At 41.6% G+C, this 18394-nt stretch overlaps 1 protein-coding gene across 2 annotated transcripts in view; it reads right to left on the bottom strand.

Annotated features, from left to right (window-relative positions):
* Nucleotides 1-15046, bottom strand: part of GLDC (glycine decarboxylase) — a 90622-nt gene extending 75576 nt beyond the window's left edge. For both annotated transcript variants that reach the window (XM_077148214.1, XM_077148213.1), the window contains exons 1-2: nt 14562-15046; nt 13903-13981 (exon numbers count right to left, since the gene is read on the bottom strand). In XM_077148214.1, coding sequence (XP_077004329.1) covers nt 13903-13981; nt 14562-14816 — 334 coding nt within the window. In that variant the 5' untranslated portion in view covers nt 14817-15046. The remainder of the gene's footprint in view (nt 1-13902; nt 13982-14561) is intronic.
* Nucleotides 15047-18394: the final 3348 nt, after the last annotated feature.

Genomic DNA, 18394 nt, shown 5'->3' with positions numbered 1-18394 from the left:
ATCTGCAACTCCATCTCTCTCTTGAGCATTAGACTCTAATTTCTAACTGTTGCTTCAACTTTTTCCAAATGCATGTTCCACAAACACCTCAAACTCAATTCTGTTCACAACAGGACTCACTCTCTTCTCCTTCCTCCAAAAACCTCATCTTCTCCCTGTTTCCTCTCTGTTAATGAGATTATCATCTCTGAGTCACCCAGCCTAGAAATTGATGGCTCCATGTACTGTCTCTCTGAATCAACCCGTGTTTATGCAGAGACCATACTCCTCACTGGCCACTCCCAACTAATGACTGAGGACAGCAAACGAATTAACGCAGGTCCATTCCTGAGACCCACAGGATTCCCACAGTGGGTAACTATGGATTGAAATCTCTCATATGGCCTGACCAAAACTTTCTTATATCTGTCCTGTAGTTTAAGACTCTACATACCCAGTCCTCTCCTTCCTTCTCTCTTCCCTCACACAGGTGTCAGAAGTGCAGGCTCCTGCCTTCTCCTGTTCAGCCTCCAATAAATGTCTTGTGCCTCCAATATCATCTTGGTATCTGTTACTAAATGGAACCTGAATGAATGCATATTTAACATCTCATATTCAAACTCTCCAATCTCCCAGCTGGTCTTCCTGTCTTGGATCTCAAAGACACTTTGCAAAACACAGGTTGAATCATGTTACTTCCCTCTATTATAATTTTTAGTGTCTCTTCACTACTTAGAGAGAAAAATCCCTTATCATGGTTGAACCCTGCATAATGTGGTCCCATATCATGTTTTTCATGCCTTTATGAAGGTTAATATTCTGCCCACATGGTCTATCCACCATCCTTCAAACAACCATGCATCTCTACACCTCCATGCCTTTGTTCATGCCCTAACCTCAGCCAAGGCATCCTTGCTATTTGCAGGCTCATAGAACTATCCAATATCTTATCTCCCCATTAATTGTAGCCATCAGTCAGGAACCCTGTCTTTACCATCTTGCACTTCCACCCAACTCCTGTACACTCTTTTCTCCCACAGAAGATCTCAATGGAATGGAAGCATTCAAGGAAGCTAGAGATTTGATATTAGTAGGTTACAACCCAATAGTGACTGTTCTAGTTTGCCAAAGCTGCCAGAATGCAACACATCAGAGATGGGATGACTTTTAATAAAAGGGGATTTATTTAGTTAAAAAAGTATATTTCTTCAGAGGAAAGGCAGCTAACTTTTATCTGAGGATCTCTCTTACACAGGAAGGCACAGGGCAATCTCTGCTGGCCTTCTCTCCAGGCTTCTGAGTTCCAACAACTTTCCCTGGGGTGATTCCTTTCTGCATCTCCAAAGGCCTGGGCTGAGCTGCAAGCGCTGAGGTGAGGTATGCTGAGCTGCTTACGCTGTGTGCCGAGCTCTCTCATTTAAGCATCCAGTCAATTAAATCAAACATCATTCATTGCAACATCACTCCCGCTAGCCAATTGCAGATGTAATCAGCGACAGATGAGCTTCACATGCCATTGGTTCATGTCCACAGCGAACTAGGCACCTTCACCTGGCCAAGTTGACACCTGAACCTAACTATCACACGTCCAACCCTTGTCAACTTGGCAACTATACACATCACCTTAAATGATATTAAAGTGACAGAAATTCTCTTCTGGCTCTGGACCTATGAATCTCAAAACAAAGTTATCTGATGCCAATACGCAAAGGAGGACAGTCATAGGATACATGTTTTCATTTCCATAGGGAGAAATTGGAAAGAACACAGGGGTCACAAGACCCAAACAGTTCTGAAAACCTGCAGAGCAAACTCCACTGGATTTCAAAGTCTGAAAGTCACTTGTCCTTTGGGCTTTAGAAAGTGGCAGTCTCACCCTTTCCAAGGGCCTACACGGTGTCCCGCCTATCTCCAAATGTAACCTTGAGGGACAATGAGGAGACCACCTTTTTTTTTAGTTAATTTTTTAATTTTTAAGAAAAATACAACAAATGCATTCTTAACTTATGATCATTCCATTCTACATATATAATCAGTAATTCACAATATCATCACATAGTTGCGTATTCATCACCATGATCATTTCTCAGAACATTTGCATCAATTCAGAAAAAGAAATAAAAAGACAACAGAAAAAAATTCATACATACCATACCCTTACCCCTCCCTTTCATTGATCACTAGCATTTCAATCTAAATTTATTTTAACATTTGTTCCCCCTATTATTTATTTTTATTTCATATCTTTTACTCGTCTGTTGATAAGGTAGATAAGGAGCATCAGAAACAAGGTTTTCACAATCACACAATCACATATTGTGAAAGCTATATCATTATACAATCATCTTCAAGAAACATGGCTACTGGAACACAGCTGTACATTTTCAGGCAGTTCCCTCCCGCCTCTCCATTACATCTGGACTAACAAGGTGATATCTATTTAATGCATAAGAATAACCTCCAGGATAATCTCTCAACTCTGTTTGGAATCTCTCAGCCATTGACACTTTATTTTGTCTCATTTTGAGGAGACCACCTTTTTCTCAGCTCCACCCTCTTTAACAGTCAGGGCCACACCTGGGCTCTTGTCATCTCCAGAGCACACACTCAACCCCTCCACATGGTGGCAGCCAGGCTCTCCCCAATCCCCAAGGGGTGTGCTGTACTTTCTCCAAGGCCTGAGGCAGCACAACTCTTCCACTGCAATGAGGCGGAAGGCCCATCCTCTCCTTTCAGAGCAAACTCACCCTCTCCATGTACATAGGTGGCTCCACTCTCCTGGCCGAGGTTTCTTGGCTTCAGTTCTGAGCTTCCATGGCTCTCACCCAGCAAACTCCAGGCCTTCTCCATCAAGCTCCTCACAGCTCTTCCAAAATCTACCCCTTATTCATCCAAAAAACTGTTCCGACATCTTGGATATTTGCAAACTGCAGCAGCACCCCACTTTTCCAGTACCAAATTTGTTCTAGTCTGCCATAGCTGCCAGAATGCAACACACCAAAGATGGATTGGCTTTTAATATTTATTTAAAAACATACTTCTTCAAGGGAAAGCCTCTAACTTTCATCTGAGGTTCTCTACTACATGAGAAGGCAGAGGACAATCTCTGCTGGCCTTCTCTCCAGGTTTCTGTGTTCCAACAGCTTTCCCTGGGGTGATTCCTTTCTGCATCTCCAAAGGCCTGGGCTGAGCTGCAAGTGCTGAAATGAGGTATGCTAAGCTGCTTATGCTGTGCTGCGTTAAGTTCTCTCATTTAAGCATCCAGCCAATTAAATCAAACATCATTTATAGCAGCAGGCACTCCCCTTAACTGACTGCAGATAGAATCAGTGACAGATGAGCTTCACATGCCATTGGCTCATGGCCACAGCAACAGAACTAGGCACCTTCACTAGGCCAAGTTGACACCACCTGAACCTAACTACTACAGTGACAAAGGGGATAGGAAATACCAACTCAAAAAAACAAAAAGCTGAAGTCAGGGCATTTTAGAGAATAGGCAAGTAGTCCTGCAAACCTTAATAATCCTCAAGAATAATGCTATTTTTACAATATAATATAACTGATTTCATTCTGACAGCATTGAATATTTTTTAGAAGTTGTCAGATATTCACTATAATTTAAGATAGGAAGCATGTAGCAATTTGGATGAATGTGGTAGTTTAAAACTACATATTAAAATTCTTTTACACTCCTCCCTTCAAAAGGTAGACTCTAATTCTCCATCCTTTGAATACAGGACTCACTCTAATGAATAGACTGTGGTGAAAAGTGATGCTATAGGACTTCTGAGACTAGATAATAAAATAAAAAGCTTCTGCCTAGCATTCTCTCTCTTTTGACACACTGGCTATGGGGGAATCCCGCATTTTTTCCATGTTGGGAAGACAATCAAGCAACCTGTGGAAAAGCCCAAGGGAGGAGGAGCTAGGACTTTCTACTAACACCCAGCACCAAATTACCAGCCACCTGAGTGAAACACTTTGGCAGTGCATCCCCCAGCCCTGGTTAAGCATGTACTGGTGAGTGGCTGCAACCTCATTATAGACTCAGAACCAAAAATAGCCAGCAAAGGTGCTTCTGAATTCCTAAGAGCAGGAATCAAAAGAATAATAGATATTATTGCTGTTTCAAGCCACTGAGTTTTGGAACAATTTCTGAAGCAACAAAAAAATACCGTGAGGGCTTTTCTAAGTCAATTTAAAAAAATAATGTGCCAATAAGCACATGGAAAGATGCCCAACATCATCTACCATTATGGAAATACAAATCAAAACCACAGTGATAGATATCACTTGACATCCACTAGGAGGGCTATTATTTTAAAAATGCAAAATAGTGTTGGTGAGGATGCAGAGAAAATGGAACCTCTGTACATCGATCGTGGGAATATAAAATGCTACAGCTACTGCAGAAAATAGTCTGGCAGTTCCTCAGAAATTTGAATAGAATTACCATATGACCCAGCAATTCCACTTACAGGTATATAATCAAAAGAACTACAAACAGGGACTTCAAGAGATTTTGTACATCGATGTTCACAGCAGCATTATTCATAATAACCAACATATAAAAGCAATCCTAGAGTCCATCAAGAGATAAAAGGAAAATGTGGATACACCCTCAATAAACTATTATTCAGCAGTAAAAAGGAATGAAGTTCTAATACATACTTTGACATAGATGAACCTTGAAGTCATCATATTGTGTGAAAGAAACCAGACACCAAAGGACAAATATCTTATGATTCCATTTATATGAAATATATAGATAAGCAAAAACACAGAGACAGAAAGTATGTTAGAAGTTACCAGGGGCAGGGGAAGGGGAAATGGGAAGTTACTGATTAATGGATAGAGAGTTTATATTTGAAGTGATGGAAGCATTTTGGTAATGGATGGGGGTGATGGTGGTACAACATTGTGAAGGTAATTAATGCCACTGAATGGTATGCATAAAAATTGTTAAAATGGGAAATTTTGTGTTATGTATAGCACCACATTAAAATTGCTTTTTAAAAGTTAAGGAAGTAACTTCATTTACATAAAATATCTTTGATGATGCTGGATGAATTTCATGATCCTTTAACATGAAGACAAATGCGGAAAATTTTATGTTTTGTCCCAATTGCATTACTTAAAAGGCTCCTTTGTCACCATATATAAGTTGGTTTGTATCCTGTGCATGCCAAAGAACAAGAAAATCCAAAACATTTTAAATGTTTTAAATAAACATTTTAAATAAAGTATCAAAAATGATACTTTATAAAGGCTGAGACTTCCGATTTAGCCTTCTAATTTTAAAAGGAAGGGGAAAAAATAAGTCCAGTTTATTTTAGGACTCATCTCTTTTAAAATAAATATTTCCACTTCTCAACTCCTTCTATCAGGATACACTTAGCACACATTTATCTGAAATAGCTCCCAAATGATTGACAAGCATGTTGAAGTCAGAATTATTCTGATAAGATTCCCTCAAGGTGTGGCCTCTCTCTCCAGCCAACACAGCAAGCAAACTCACCACCCTCCCCGTCTATGTGGGACATGACTCCCAGGCGAGTGGACCTTCCTGGCAACATGGGACAGAAATCCTAGAATGAGCTGGGACTCAGCATCAAGGGATTGAGAAAACCTTCTGGACCAAAAAGGGGAAGAGTGAAATAAGACAAAGTGTCAATGGCTGAGAGATTCCAAACAGAGTTGAGAGGTTATCCTGGAGGTTATTCTTACGCATTAAGTAGATATCACCTTGTTATTCAAGACATAATGGAGAGGACTTACAGGTCAAGATGGCAGCTTAACAAAGTGCGCATTTTACTTTGTCCTCCAGAACAACTACTAAATAACCAGAAACAGTACAGAACAGCTCCCAGAGCCACGATAGTGACCAGACACACAGCGTACCCCAGTCTGGACTAGCTGGACCAGCTGCGAACACCCGCCAGAACCGTGAGTTCCCAAAGCTGCGGCAGCCAGCACCCCTCACCCACAGGCCACCTCCCAGAGGGGAAAGGAAAGGACTTTACCAGCAGCAGGGACTGGGCACAATCAAACGCCAACTGTGGAACTAATTAACAAATTCTGACTACTAAAAATAGACCCCCAGCTTAGGTGAACCTGATCAAAGCGAAGGCTGCTCATTTTTGACCCAGCGCCAAGGGGGCAGGACTGACAGAAAAAGGGGTAAAAAAAAAAGAAGGAAACAGAGGTTTTTGTGGCTGTGTATCTACAAAGGCTTGACTGCCTCTGCATACAGCGGCAGGACTTTTCAGGCTGCAACTGCCCCAGGAATAGGCAGAAGTGAGCTCTTTTGGGGGCTTATCTGGAGCTTGTGCCTTCCCCAGGGGAGGGGTGAAGCCCCACCCAGGTGGAATCCCTCCATCAAGGAATTCAGACACCAGGGCTTGGTAATTTGAAGCCATTAAAACCAGCCTACAACCTCTCCTCTGTCTCCACCACACCCCCAGCAGGGAGAGGCTGCCAAAGTTAAAGGTACCACATCATCTTATGCGGGTGGGACCTGCAGTCAGACAAGCGCCACACACAGGGCAGGATAAGAAAAACAGAGTCCAGAGACTTCACAGGAAAGTCTTTGAACCTGCCGGGTCTCACCCTCAGGGAAAATCGATGCAGGTAACTCTTTCCTCCTGATAGGAGGCCAGTTTGGTCTGGGAAAATCTGGCTGGGGTCTATAATATCTAAGTAGACCCTCCTAAGTGTGTGTGTGGGAAAGGCACCACACAAGCAGGGCAAGAAACAAGAAAACAAGAACTGAAAAATTCTCCTCTGTTAAACAAAACTTAAGCTAAAGGTCCAGATAAAGCTGAACGGAATGTCAAAGAACAGATAGACAACAAATTCATGCAGCAAGAAAACCCTAGATAAAAGAAGTGAAAGCAATCTCCAGAATAAACTAATTAAGGTAATTAAATGCCTAGATGCCGGCAAAAAATAACAAATCACACTAGGGAAATTGAAGATATGGTCCAGTCAAAGGAATAAACCAACAATTCAAATGACATACAGGAGCTGAAACAACTAATTCAGAATGTACAATCAGACATGGAAAACCTCATCAAAAACCAAATCAATGAATTGAGGGAGGATATAAAGAAGGCAAGGAAAGAACAAAAAGAAGAAACTGAAAGTCTGAAAAAACAAATCACAGAACTTATGGGAATGAAAGACACAGTAGAAGACATGAAAAAAACAATGGAAACCTACGATGGTAGATTTCGAGAGACAGAACATAGGATTTCTGAACTGGAGGACGAAACATCTGAAATCCGACAAGAAACAGAAACTATAGGGGAAAAAATGGAAAAATATGAGCAGGGATTCAGGGAATTGAAAGACAATATGAAGCACACAAATATACGTGTTGTGGGTGTCCCAGAAGGAGAAGAGAAGGGAAAAGGAGGAGAAAAACTAATGGAGGAAATTATCACTGAAAATTTCCCAACTCTTATGAAAGACTTAAAATTACAGTTCCAAAGGTGCAGCATACCCCAAAGAGAACAGATCCAAATAGACATACTCCAAGACATTTAATAATCAGAATGTCAGAGGTCAAAGAGAAAGAGAGGATCTTGAAAGCAGCAAGAGAAAAACAATCCATCACATACAAGGGAAGCACAATAAGACTATGCGCAGATCTCTCAGCAGAAACCATGGAGGCAAGAAGACAGTGGGATAATACATTTAAATTATTAAAAGAGAAAAACTGCCAACCAAGAATTCTATATCCAGCAAAACTGTCCTTCAAAAATGAGGGAGAAATTAAAACATTTTCAGACAAAAAATCACTGAGAGAATTTGTGACCAAGAGACCAGCTCTGCAAGAAATACTAAAGGGAACACTTGAGACAGATACGAAGACAGAAGAGAGAGGTGTGGAGAAGAGTGTAGAAAGGAAGACTATGAGTAAAGGTAAAAAGAAGGAAAATTAGATATGGCATATAAAATCTAGAAGGCAAGATAGTAGAAGAAAGTACTACCCATGCAGTAATAACACTGAATGTTAATGGATTAAATTCTCCAATCAAAAGACATAGTCTTGCAGAATGGATTAAAAAACAGGACCCATCTATATGCTGTCTCTACTCAAAGGACACGAGGCCAAGGACACAAATGGACATTTACACACCAATGTTTATAGCAGCATTATTAACAATTACCAAGAGATGGAAACAGCCAAAATGTCCATCAAGAGACAGTTGGCTAAACAAACTGTGACATTTACATAAGATGGAATATTATGCAGCTGTAAGATGGAATAAAGTTATGAAGTATGTAACAACACGAATGGACCTTAAGGACATTATGCTGAGTGTGATTAACCAGAAACAAAAGGACAAATACTGTATGGTCTCACTGACATTAGTGAATAAACTTGGAATATTTCGTTGGTAACAGAGACCATCAGGAGATAGAAATAGGGTAAGATATTGGGTAATTGGAGCTGAAGGGATACAGATTGTGCAACAGGACTGAATATAAAAACTCAGAAATGGACAGCACAATATTGCCTAACTGTAATACAATTATGTTAAAACACTGAATGAAGCTGCATGTGAGAATGAGAGAGGGAGGAGGGCTGGGGCATAAATGAAATCACAAAGAAAGATAGACGATAAAGATTGAGATGGTGTAATCTAGGAATATCTAGAGTGTATAATGATAGTGACTAAATGTACAAAAAAAATGTTTTTGCATGAGGAAGAACAAAAGAATGTCATTACTACAGTGTGCTGAAAATAGATGGTACTTAATATTTTAAAATTTCAACTAATGTGTGAGACTAAAGCAAAAAATATTTATTTGGTACAAATCTATACTTTGACTAGTGCATCTCCTAATATAACTTATGTAGATAGTTGATTGAACACCTTATGTACATGGAACTTTGTATAGGATATGAGATTTTGTTGGTTTGTCCGGGTGATGCCCTGATGAATCCCAGAGTGATTTGATCAGTGAGTGGAAAAGTATTTGCAAAGTCCCCTTCAGGGAATGGTGAGAACAGGGGAAAACTCAACTTCCCCAAGTCGAATTCTTGATATTCTCACAAGCAGTGGGGACAACCAAAGCTATAGGCTGAGCCCCCAATCTTGGGGTTTGTTCATATGAAACTTAACCACACAGGGGATAGGTCAAGCCTACTTAAAATTAAGCCTAAGGGTCACCCCCAAGAGAACCTCTTTTGTTGCTCAGATGTGGCCTCTGTCTCCAGCCAACACAGCAAGCAGACTCACCACCCTCCCCCTGTCTACACGGGATGACTACAAGGTGTGTGGATCTTCCTGGCAGCATGGGACAGAAATCCCAGAATGAGCTGAGATTCAGTATCAAGGGATTGAGAAAAACTCAAAAATGAGCTGAGACCCAGCATCAAGGGATTGAGAAAACCTTCTCCACCAAAGGGGGAAGAGTGAAATGAGACAAAGTGTCAATTGCTGAGAGATTCGAGAGGTTATTCTGGAGGTTATACTTATGCATTAAGTAGATATCACCTTGTTATCCAAGATGTAATGGAGAGGCTGGAGGGAATTGCCTGAAAATGTAGAGCTGTGTTCCAGTAGCCATGTTTCTTGATGATGATTGTATAATGATATAGCTTTCACAATGTGACTGTGTGATTGTGAAAACCTTGTGTCTGATGCTCCTTTTATCTACTTTGTCAACAGATGAGAGGAACATATGGAATAAAAATAAATAATAAGGGGAACAAATGTTAAAATAGATTTAGTTTGAAATGTTAGTGATCAATGAAAGGGAGGGGTAAGGGGTATGGTATGTATAAATTTTTTTTGTATTCGTTTTATTTCTTTTTCTGAATAGATGCAAATGTTCCAAGAAATGATAATGATGATGAATATGAAACTATGTGGGGATATCGTGAATTACTGATTATATATGTAGAACGGAATGATCAAATTAGGAATGTTTGCATGTGTTTGGTGTTTTTGGTATTTAAAAAAATAAAAATAAAAAATTTAAAAAAAGATATTGTCTTTGCTTTTAACAGGAGAAGATATATTTCAACTCCTAACTTTTGTTTCAGAAATCTGTTTTTCCATCCAGTATTTACCTTCCCTTCTGAACTCTCAGAGCATTTTTTCCATAGTTCTTGTGGCACCTGAGACTTTTTTAAAAGTAGTTTTGAGATATATTCACATATTTTACAATTCATCCAAACTACCTGGGACTTTTTAACCTTCGGGCTTAATTTATAATATTAAATCAGAAAGTGAGATGTATGCTCCTTGAGGATTGTAACTGTTTATTCATCTATTTATTCCCACAGTGCCTTGCACACAGTCAATGGTAAATAAACATTTAACAATTTAGGCAACAGGATGACCACTGAAAGGATCATTCAGATTGGCAGGCGTCTGCATAATAAGATTTATTATATAAATAAATACATAAGGATTGTGCTTAATAATGAAAGTCCATTGGAATCATCCTGGTTAAAGATTAAACAATAATCCATACAACCTGGGAACTGAAGGAGCCAGGCAATGGCCAAGGGAGAGTGTTGCAACAGACTGAAGACCCCAGAGAAAGGAGCTGAGGATAGAAATCATCCCAGCCAAAAGACAACGGGCAGCCATAGCCCAAAGTCACTGAGGAAAAACTACCCCATTCCAGGTGCCTGGGAGGTCAGTTCAGGACAGTGCCTAACCTGACTGGGGTGACAAAGTCAGCACCTGCAGCTGTGTTACCCAACACGCCCTTCCTCTCTGTTCCCTCCCCTCTATTAACTATTAAAGAGTGTTCTAGATGATGTGCCTTAGAACATTATGTTCTCACAAGACCGTCAAAAATCTCATTCTGACAGCTCAGCTGCTCAGTTCTGGTTGAATAATTTGAATGATAGGGAGTTTACTTTCTCCTCTCTTCCTAAGTTCATGATAAACAACATGCAACTTTCTGTAATCTTTAAGCTCTGCAGCTTCTATGAGGTTCTGGACTAGTTCAGTCTGGTCAGTCTGAGATGACTCCACTGAAAATACTACACAACTGTATGTATCATAGCTAAAAGGAGACTGGCTTGGTTAATAAACAAAGTATTTTTTCATATTTTATTAATTACAAAATGAATAGTTACTGTAGAAGATCTAGAAAATGCAAACTAATAAAAAGAAAGCTAAAATTACCCATAAGGGTACCATTCAGAAAAACCAATGTCCCATTGACATATCCTTCTAATATTTTTTCTTTGTATGTGTTTGGGAGGTCACAGGAACAAGATGAAACAGATAGGGCTTTTAACTTAGCTTGTTTCTCTAACAAAAATGACTTACTGAGAACCCAACGGTCAAAGTATTCATTCAAAGCACTTCCTGAACTGTCCAAGGGGAAGAGGGAGCATCTTACATGACTGATTGAACCACCTGTACTTCCCTGAACATGCTGGATTCTGAGGGGCCACTCTGTCCTGTACATGTTGATCTTTCTGCCTGCAGCAGCCTTCTCCCCTCACCCACTCATCCAGCAGAACAACACCTACTCATCCTTCAATAGTCAGTCTAAGCACTGCCTCTGTTACCCCTTTCCTGGCCCTTGCAGCAGGCTTGGGCGTTCTGACAGACTGGCCACATATCCCCTAGGGCAGTTAGCAGATGGCAGAGTGACTCCAGTGCAATTGAGTCTATGCACATCTGTAAACTGGATACTCCAGCAGGGTCAGGACAGCTTTCTACTTTGTATACCCATACCCTTGCAGAGGACATGAGACAGTGGAGAGCAGTCGCCACAGTATGGACAATGGGGCTGGACTGACTGGCGTTGAATTCTGGTTCCACAGCTTCCTAGCAACAGCCTCCAGCAGGTGACATATCCTCCCTGGGCCAAGGTTTCTTTCTTCATCTTTAAAATGGATTTGAAAATGGCACTTACCTCCAGGGTTTTAATAGATTAAATTAACATATGAAGAGTACTTTAAAAAGCACCAGTCACTTGATAAGCACTACCTGATTGCTATCTTATCATTATACCCTCATTATCATTACTGTTATGCACAAGAACTAATCCAAGTACCTCCTGATGACAGCTCTCACGTGAACAGTCTTTTAACACAAGAAGGACAGTTAAGGCTCATATAACTAAATTGTATCATGAGTTTCTCTGTTGTAAATAAACTTTGGTCTAAAATTCCCCTCTGACTACAACAGAACACAAGGTTAGGTGAAATCAAGTTTGGATAATGCAACCACCATTAGATGGAAATGCTGTCACAGGAGCTTACCTGCACCAATTTATTCTCCTTGTGTGAACATACATTAGCCGTGACATGTGCACATCTCAGATGGAAACAAGATGCCTTTCAGAGGCATCTCCACCCACAGAGTGCACTCTTCCAAGAAACAAGTTCTTTTACAGAGCCGGTCCACTTCATGGCAAGGGAGGACTCCTGACTGAGCAGTATTTTCTCTGAATCACCTTAGACTAACAGATGGAGCCAGCCCAAATCATACAGAAGCTACTGCATTTCAAGTTTACTCAATTGCAAATTACTAATCAGTCATTTGCTTCCATGGAGAGAGAGGATAAATGGAATTACCTGATGTTCAAATTATTCAGCCAGAACCAAGTACCTGAACTATAAAAAGCTAAGGAAATGTTGCCATGTTTCCAAGGCTCTATTGCTCATAAATCACATCTCATTTTACAGAATACTGTAGAAAGATCTAAATTAAACATTCTCTGCCTTCTGAATTCTCAAGAAGACATTCACTTGTTCAAATATTTACCTAAGGATTGCTTTAAAAATACATAATCCTACAGTCTTTAAACATTCACTGTACTGGGTACTGATTTCCTCACACTTGAAACAGATAAGGTTCCCTCTATCCCAGTGTTCCAATCAGTTCAATGCAACAGAAGAGGAGATTTACTTCTATGCAAATTCCCTGCTCTCTGGGGAAATGGTTCATATCTGAAACCAACCAGGGCAGTCTTCGGCATAGCTGGAGGTATGTCAACCAGTGCCCAACAAGTTCCAGACCTTAAGTTCTCAAACTATCCGTCTATATTTTTAGGTTTCCTAAAACCTAAAAAAATAGCTGCTCTCTCTCTCTCTTTTTTCACCTGATTCCAGAAGTCTGAGACAGCATCTCTAGGAAATAAAAACAGAGGAGAATAATTCTTTCCTTTTTTGGGGAGGGTGGGGGGGTGGGGGGGTGCATCTTCAGCTCTGTCTGCCCCTTGACTTGTGGATTTTCTCAGTCCATGGAAATCAAATACCCCCATAAAAATACCTCTGAATGGCAGCCTTCTGACCATCAGAAAAAATATATTTTAATGTAAAATAAAATTCTAAAAAAAGTCTATGAGTAAATTGAGATTTTTAAACCAAGCATGAATTCTATTTGTGCACTTTTCTAGAAAACCATTCATACCTGAAAAGTCTGGCTGCCTTTCAGTCCATACATACTAAAATTTTGGTAAGAGAGCACTTTGAACACATTGTGGTAATAAAGAATCTACCGGTCCAGCTATCTGGATCTCCATACCATTTTTGTCGTTTCCCTACTTTCAATTCCTTTTCCCTTTAAAAGCCTAAACCGTGATCTGTTTGGAAGTGATTCACCTCTCCCCAAAAAGTGAGAGAAGCCTGAGCCCGGACGAGTGCTTGGGAGTTGAGGAGCCTTATTCCTCTGCGTACCCGGGTCGCATGCTGGCGAGAAAGACGCTGCCATCAGCTCCCTCCATGGTGCGGAGTTAACAGCTCCCGGAACCCAATATCCCGCCTTCTCCTACCCTCGAGGTGCCTGCCTCTGTTTCATTTTCGTCAACTTATCCACGTCCTGAGCAATTCTAACCCAGAGCTGCACCTCAGAAACCACCAAAGGCAAACAGACTAGAACAACCGGAGCCTAAGGTAACGCTCAGAGAAAACGCCTCCCGGCCACTTACAAATAGGGTCTTCCATTTTCAAGGGTCTTTTCAAACGGATGCTGGAGGGGATGGTCTTGTCGATCAGTTCTTCAATGCTCTAAAATTAAAACGGAAGTCACTGAACACTAAAAGGCGGAGGAAAGTGCCGGAATTAAGAGTCCCACAGTGTTTTACATCTACAATGGTTTGTGGGAACCTCATTTAAATCGCCTAAATAGGTGTCTCGGGTTTTTTTGGTTTTTTTTTTTTACGAGAAAAAAAAAACTTTCAGCAAACTACAAATTACTTTGAGGAAAATAAATAATGAAGCCGGATGCTGATTCGGCCACTCTCGATTGGAATTCTGTCCACAACCGGAGAAAACCGAATAAGCTCAAATCTAACCAATAGGTCTTCCTCCTCTTTTTGCAAAGTTAGGGCTCATCGACAAGTCGACTTGGACTGGGGGCCGCTTAAAAACGAAAGATTTCGACGAACCGAGAGCGGTTGGAGGGGAAAGTAAGCGGGGTGGCAGAACGCTGGGGCCGGGAAACCGAGAGCGCGGGCTCGCTTCCACGCCAGGGCGCGGGTCCCCTACAGAACCCAGCAGATCCCCCGGCCGGGGCCCGGAGACTGAGCCGGCAGAACCCGGGCGAGGATGGGAGAGAGGTCCGGGAGGGTAGGGTGGGAGTCCTTACCGCCAGCCCCAGGGCCTGTAGCATCTCCCTCTGGTCTTTGTCCCCGGGGCCGATGTGCCTCCGAGCAAAGTCGTCGTGTCTGGGCAGGAGGTTCTCGAGGAGTCGCGAGGCCCCAGGCGCACCGCCGTCCACGTTACCACTACTGCTGTCCCGGCCTGGTGGCGCCCAGCGCGGCCCGGCGCTCCCAACCAGGAGGCGTCCGCCCCCGACCCCGCGCCCCAGGCGCAGCCCCCAGGCCCTGGCGCACGTCTGCATGGCCGCAGCGTCTCCTGCCCCGGCCCACTAGGGTCGGTCGCGCTCTCGGCCCCTCTTCTGGCCGTGGAATCCGGCCTGGAGCCCTTTCAGGCAGCACAACTCGCCAGGCAGATGGATTGACGCTCCGCGGCAATGAACGCGCCGCGCTCAGTCTGGGTACTCGCACAAAGTTGTTGCTCCACGCGAGGCACCTGCTCTGCACATATTAAGCGTCTCCCTTCTGGAGAGCGCTGGGATGGGGCCTGGAAGCGCTCAGCCAATGAGAGTGGATGGCGGGGCGGGGGCGGGGCAGTCTCCACTCCCTCCCCCTCTCCTTACCCGCTTCGCAGTCCCTCGGCAGAGTCCTGCCTCTTCTGGTCCTGAGCCCGCCATCCTCAGTTAAGCCTACTCTGTCGCTGGCTTGTGCACCCGGCCTGGGCGCCCTGTTACCTCCTGCCAGGATCTGGGGCCCGCACTGCGCGAGACTGGGGACAGCCATGAAGCTGAACGCAAAGTGCCTGGGGGTCTCAACTGAGATGGAAGATGACTCATAGCGAAACCAGCCTCACAAGTTGGTTATTCTTTTCCTTTTATTAATGCCATATCTCTTGGAAACTAACGTGCGCCAGCCGGGGTTCTTTTATAGTTGTGGGATCATGGACAAGTCACTCAGCCTCTCTGAGCTTCAGGTTTCTCATCTCACCCAGATGCTTGACATTTTTTATTATACCTGGACTTTCTTAGTACACTGTTCCAAGAACACCGTAGGCTTGAATCCTTCCCACGATACCATACTTGCATTTATGTAAGAACATGTAGACCCGTGTGGAAATAAACGCAAACCATATTAAGATAAACATTCTGCATTATCACTGGTTAGATAAATTACTACCTAGACCTGGATTTTTTTTTGCAAATCTAACATCTCTGGCTCATGAGATTTATTTTTCAGGCACGTCTTTATTTTATTACTCATCTACCCACACACAGGGTAAAGGGAGTGTCAGGCACAGTCACAATCACATGGTCACAGGATGAAAGTTATATAGGTATACAATCATTATCAAAGATCAGGGCTATTGGATTACAGTTCAACACTTTCAGGTATTTTCTTCCAGTTATTCTCATACACTAGAAACTATAAAGAAACCTATATATAATGTTCAGTAGTGATAATCGTTTGTTAAATCCTAACTTCTCAGTTACACCTCATCCTTCTCATTTGATCATTCTCTCAATCTTCAGGAATATCTAGGCAATGAGCATTTTAACTTCATGTTGAAAAGGGGTGTCAACATTATGGAATAGAAGAATGAAACTGGTTGATATTCTTGGAGACACTTGTACCTCTGGATCTTAGCGTTTATCTGGCATAGGAATAACTGGAAAGTTTAAGTTTCTGAAAAATAAACTTTGCGAGTGAAACTTTTAAAGAGTCTCAAATAAAACCCAAGTTATTCTTTAGGGTTAACAGGAAAACTGTTGGTTGGGGCTTGGAATACCATGATAATTAGCAATAGCTGGCTGAAGCCTGCATAAGAGTAACCTCCAGAATAGTCTCTCAACTCTATTTGAAATCTCTTAGCCGCTGAAACCTTATTTTGTAACATTTCTTTCCCCCCTTTTTCTCAGGTAGATATTGTCAATCACACGATGCCAGGACCAGGCTCTTCCCTGGAAGTTATGTCCCATGTAGGGGGGAGGGTAGTGACTTTATTTGCAGAATTTGGCTTAGAAAAAGCCCACATTGCTAGTTCTTTTCCTAAATTGATGCAAATGTACTAAGAAATGATGATCATGCATCTATGTGATGATGTTAAGAATTACTGATTGCATATGTAGAATGGAATGATTTCTAAATGTTGTGTTAATTTCTTTTTTTTTCTTTAATTAATAAAAAAAAATTGCAAAAAAGAAGAAAGAGCCCACATCTGAGCAACAAAAGAAGTTCTCTGGGAGTGACTCTTAGGTATAATTCTAAGTAGGCTTAGCTTCAACATTACAGAAATAAGTTTAATAAGGGCAAGTCACGAGATCTAAAGCGTGGTTCATTTGATTGGGAGTCCTCAATGCTTGAGAGAATATCAGGAATTTCCCAGGTAGGGTAGTTTAACAGTTACACATTTTTTTCTCCATTCCTTCAAGGAATTTGTGATGCTTTTTTATTCTCTGCCCCCAATACTCTGGAATGTATCAGGGTATTACAGTAACCTGTACAGAATAATCAGACCTCATTCCCTATTCTAGGTTCCATGTAATTAGATTGTTTAAGTAAACTGACTAGATAGGTTAAATTAGATAATGTGCTACAGAAAATTTAAATTTTGGACATAATAAACATCTCTTCGCTTTGGTCTCACATAGAAGTTGAAGTTTTAAAATATAGACAATACCATCCTTTACCCTGCATTCTGATTTACCTTAGTCCAAACCAGATCAGCTTCATTCATATCTCTAATCAAAGTCTGATCTCTTTTTTTAGCTTCTTTAACAGTTGCTGCAGAACTCATTCTTAGTCACTGATGTCACACAGATACCCAAAATTTCAAGGAACTACCAGGTTATAGTCAAACAGCACAGCATATCAGAATTCAGAGATAACAGTTAAAACTCAGGAATAAATGTGACTGTTGTAAAAGCTTACGTGTTAGTTTGTGAGTTGCCAGAATGCGATATACCAGAACTGGAATGGATTTTAAGAAGGTGTTCTAGTTTGCTAGCTGCTGGAATGCAATATACCAGAAACTGAATGGCTTTTAAAAAGGGGGAATTTAATGAGTTGTTAGTTTACAGTTCTAAGGCTGAGAAAATGTCCCAATTAAAACAAGTCTATAGAAATGTCCAATCAAAGGCATCCAGGGAAAGATACCTTAGTTCAAGAAGGCCGATGAAGTTCAAGGTCTCTTTCTCAAGTGAGGCGGCACATGTCGAACACAGTCAGGGCTTCTCTCTCAGCTGGAAGGGCACATGGCAAACACGGCATCATCTGCTAGCTTTCTCTCCTGGCTTCCTGTTTCATGAAGCTCCCCAGGAGGCGTTTTCCTTCATCTCCAAAGGCCACTGGCTGGTGGACTCTCTGCTTCTTGGTGCTGCAGCATTCTCTGCTCTCTCTGAATCTCTCATTCTCCTCTTTTATAGGACTTCAGAAACTAATCAAGACCCACTCAAATGGGTGGAGATATGTCATCCCCTAATCCAGTTTAACAACCATTCTTAACTAAATCACATCAACCAGGGAGATGATCTCATTACAGTTTCAAATATACAGTATTGAATAGGGATTATTCTACCTTTAAGAAATGGGATTTATATTAAAACATGGCTTTTCTTAGGGGGCATACTTCCTTTCAAACCAGCACAGAAGGGAATTTAATAAGTTACAAGTTTATAGTTCTAAGGAAGTTAGGCACCAACAAGAGGGTTACCTTCACACAAGAAAGGCCAATAGGTCTAGAACACCTCTGTCAGCTGGGAAGTCACGTGGCCAGCATCTGCTGGTCCCTTGCTCCTGGACTCCATTGATTTCACCCCCTGTTCCTGTGGGAGTTCCTCACTTTATTCTCCATGACTGGCTTTCATCTCTTGGCTTCCCTTGGCTC

The sequence above is a fragment of the Tamandua tetradactyla genome, chromosome 2 (assembly GCF_023851605.1).
Source record: "Tamandua tetradactyla isolate mTamTet1 chromosome 2, mTamTet1.pri, whole genome shotgun sequence".
Classification (NCBI taxonomy): domain Eukaryota; kingdom Metazoa; phylum Chordata; class Mammalia; order Pilosa; family Myrmecophagidae; genus Tamandua; species Tamandua tetradactyla.
Note: the sequence above shows the minus strand (reverse complement) of the source record. Positions and strands in the feature narration are given on the sequence as shown.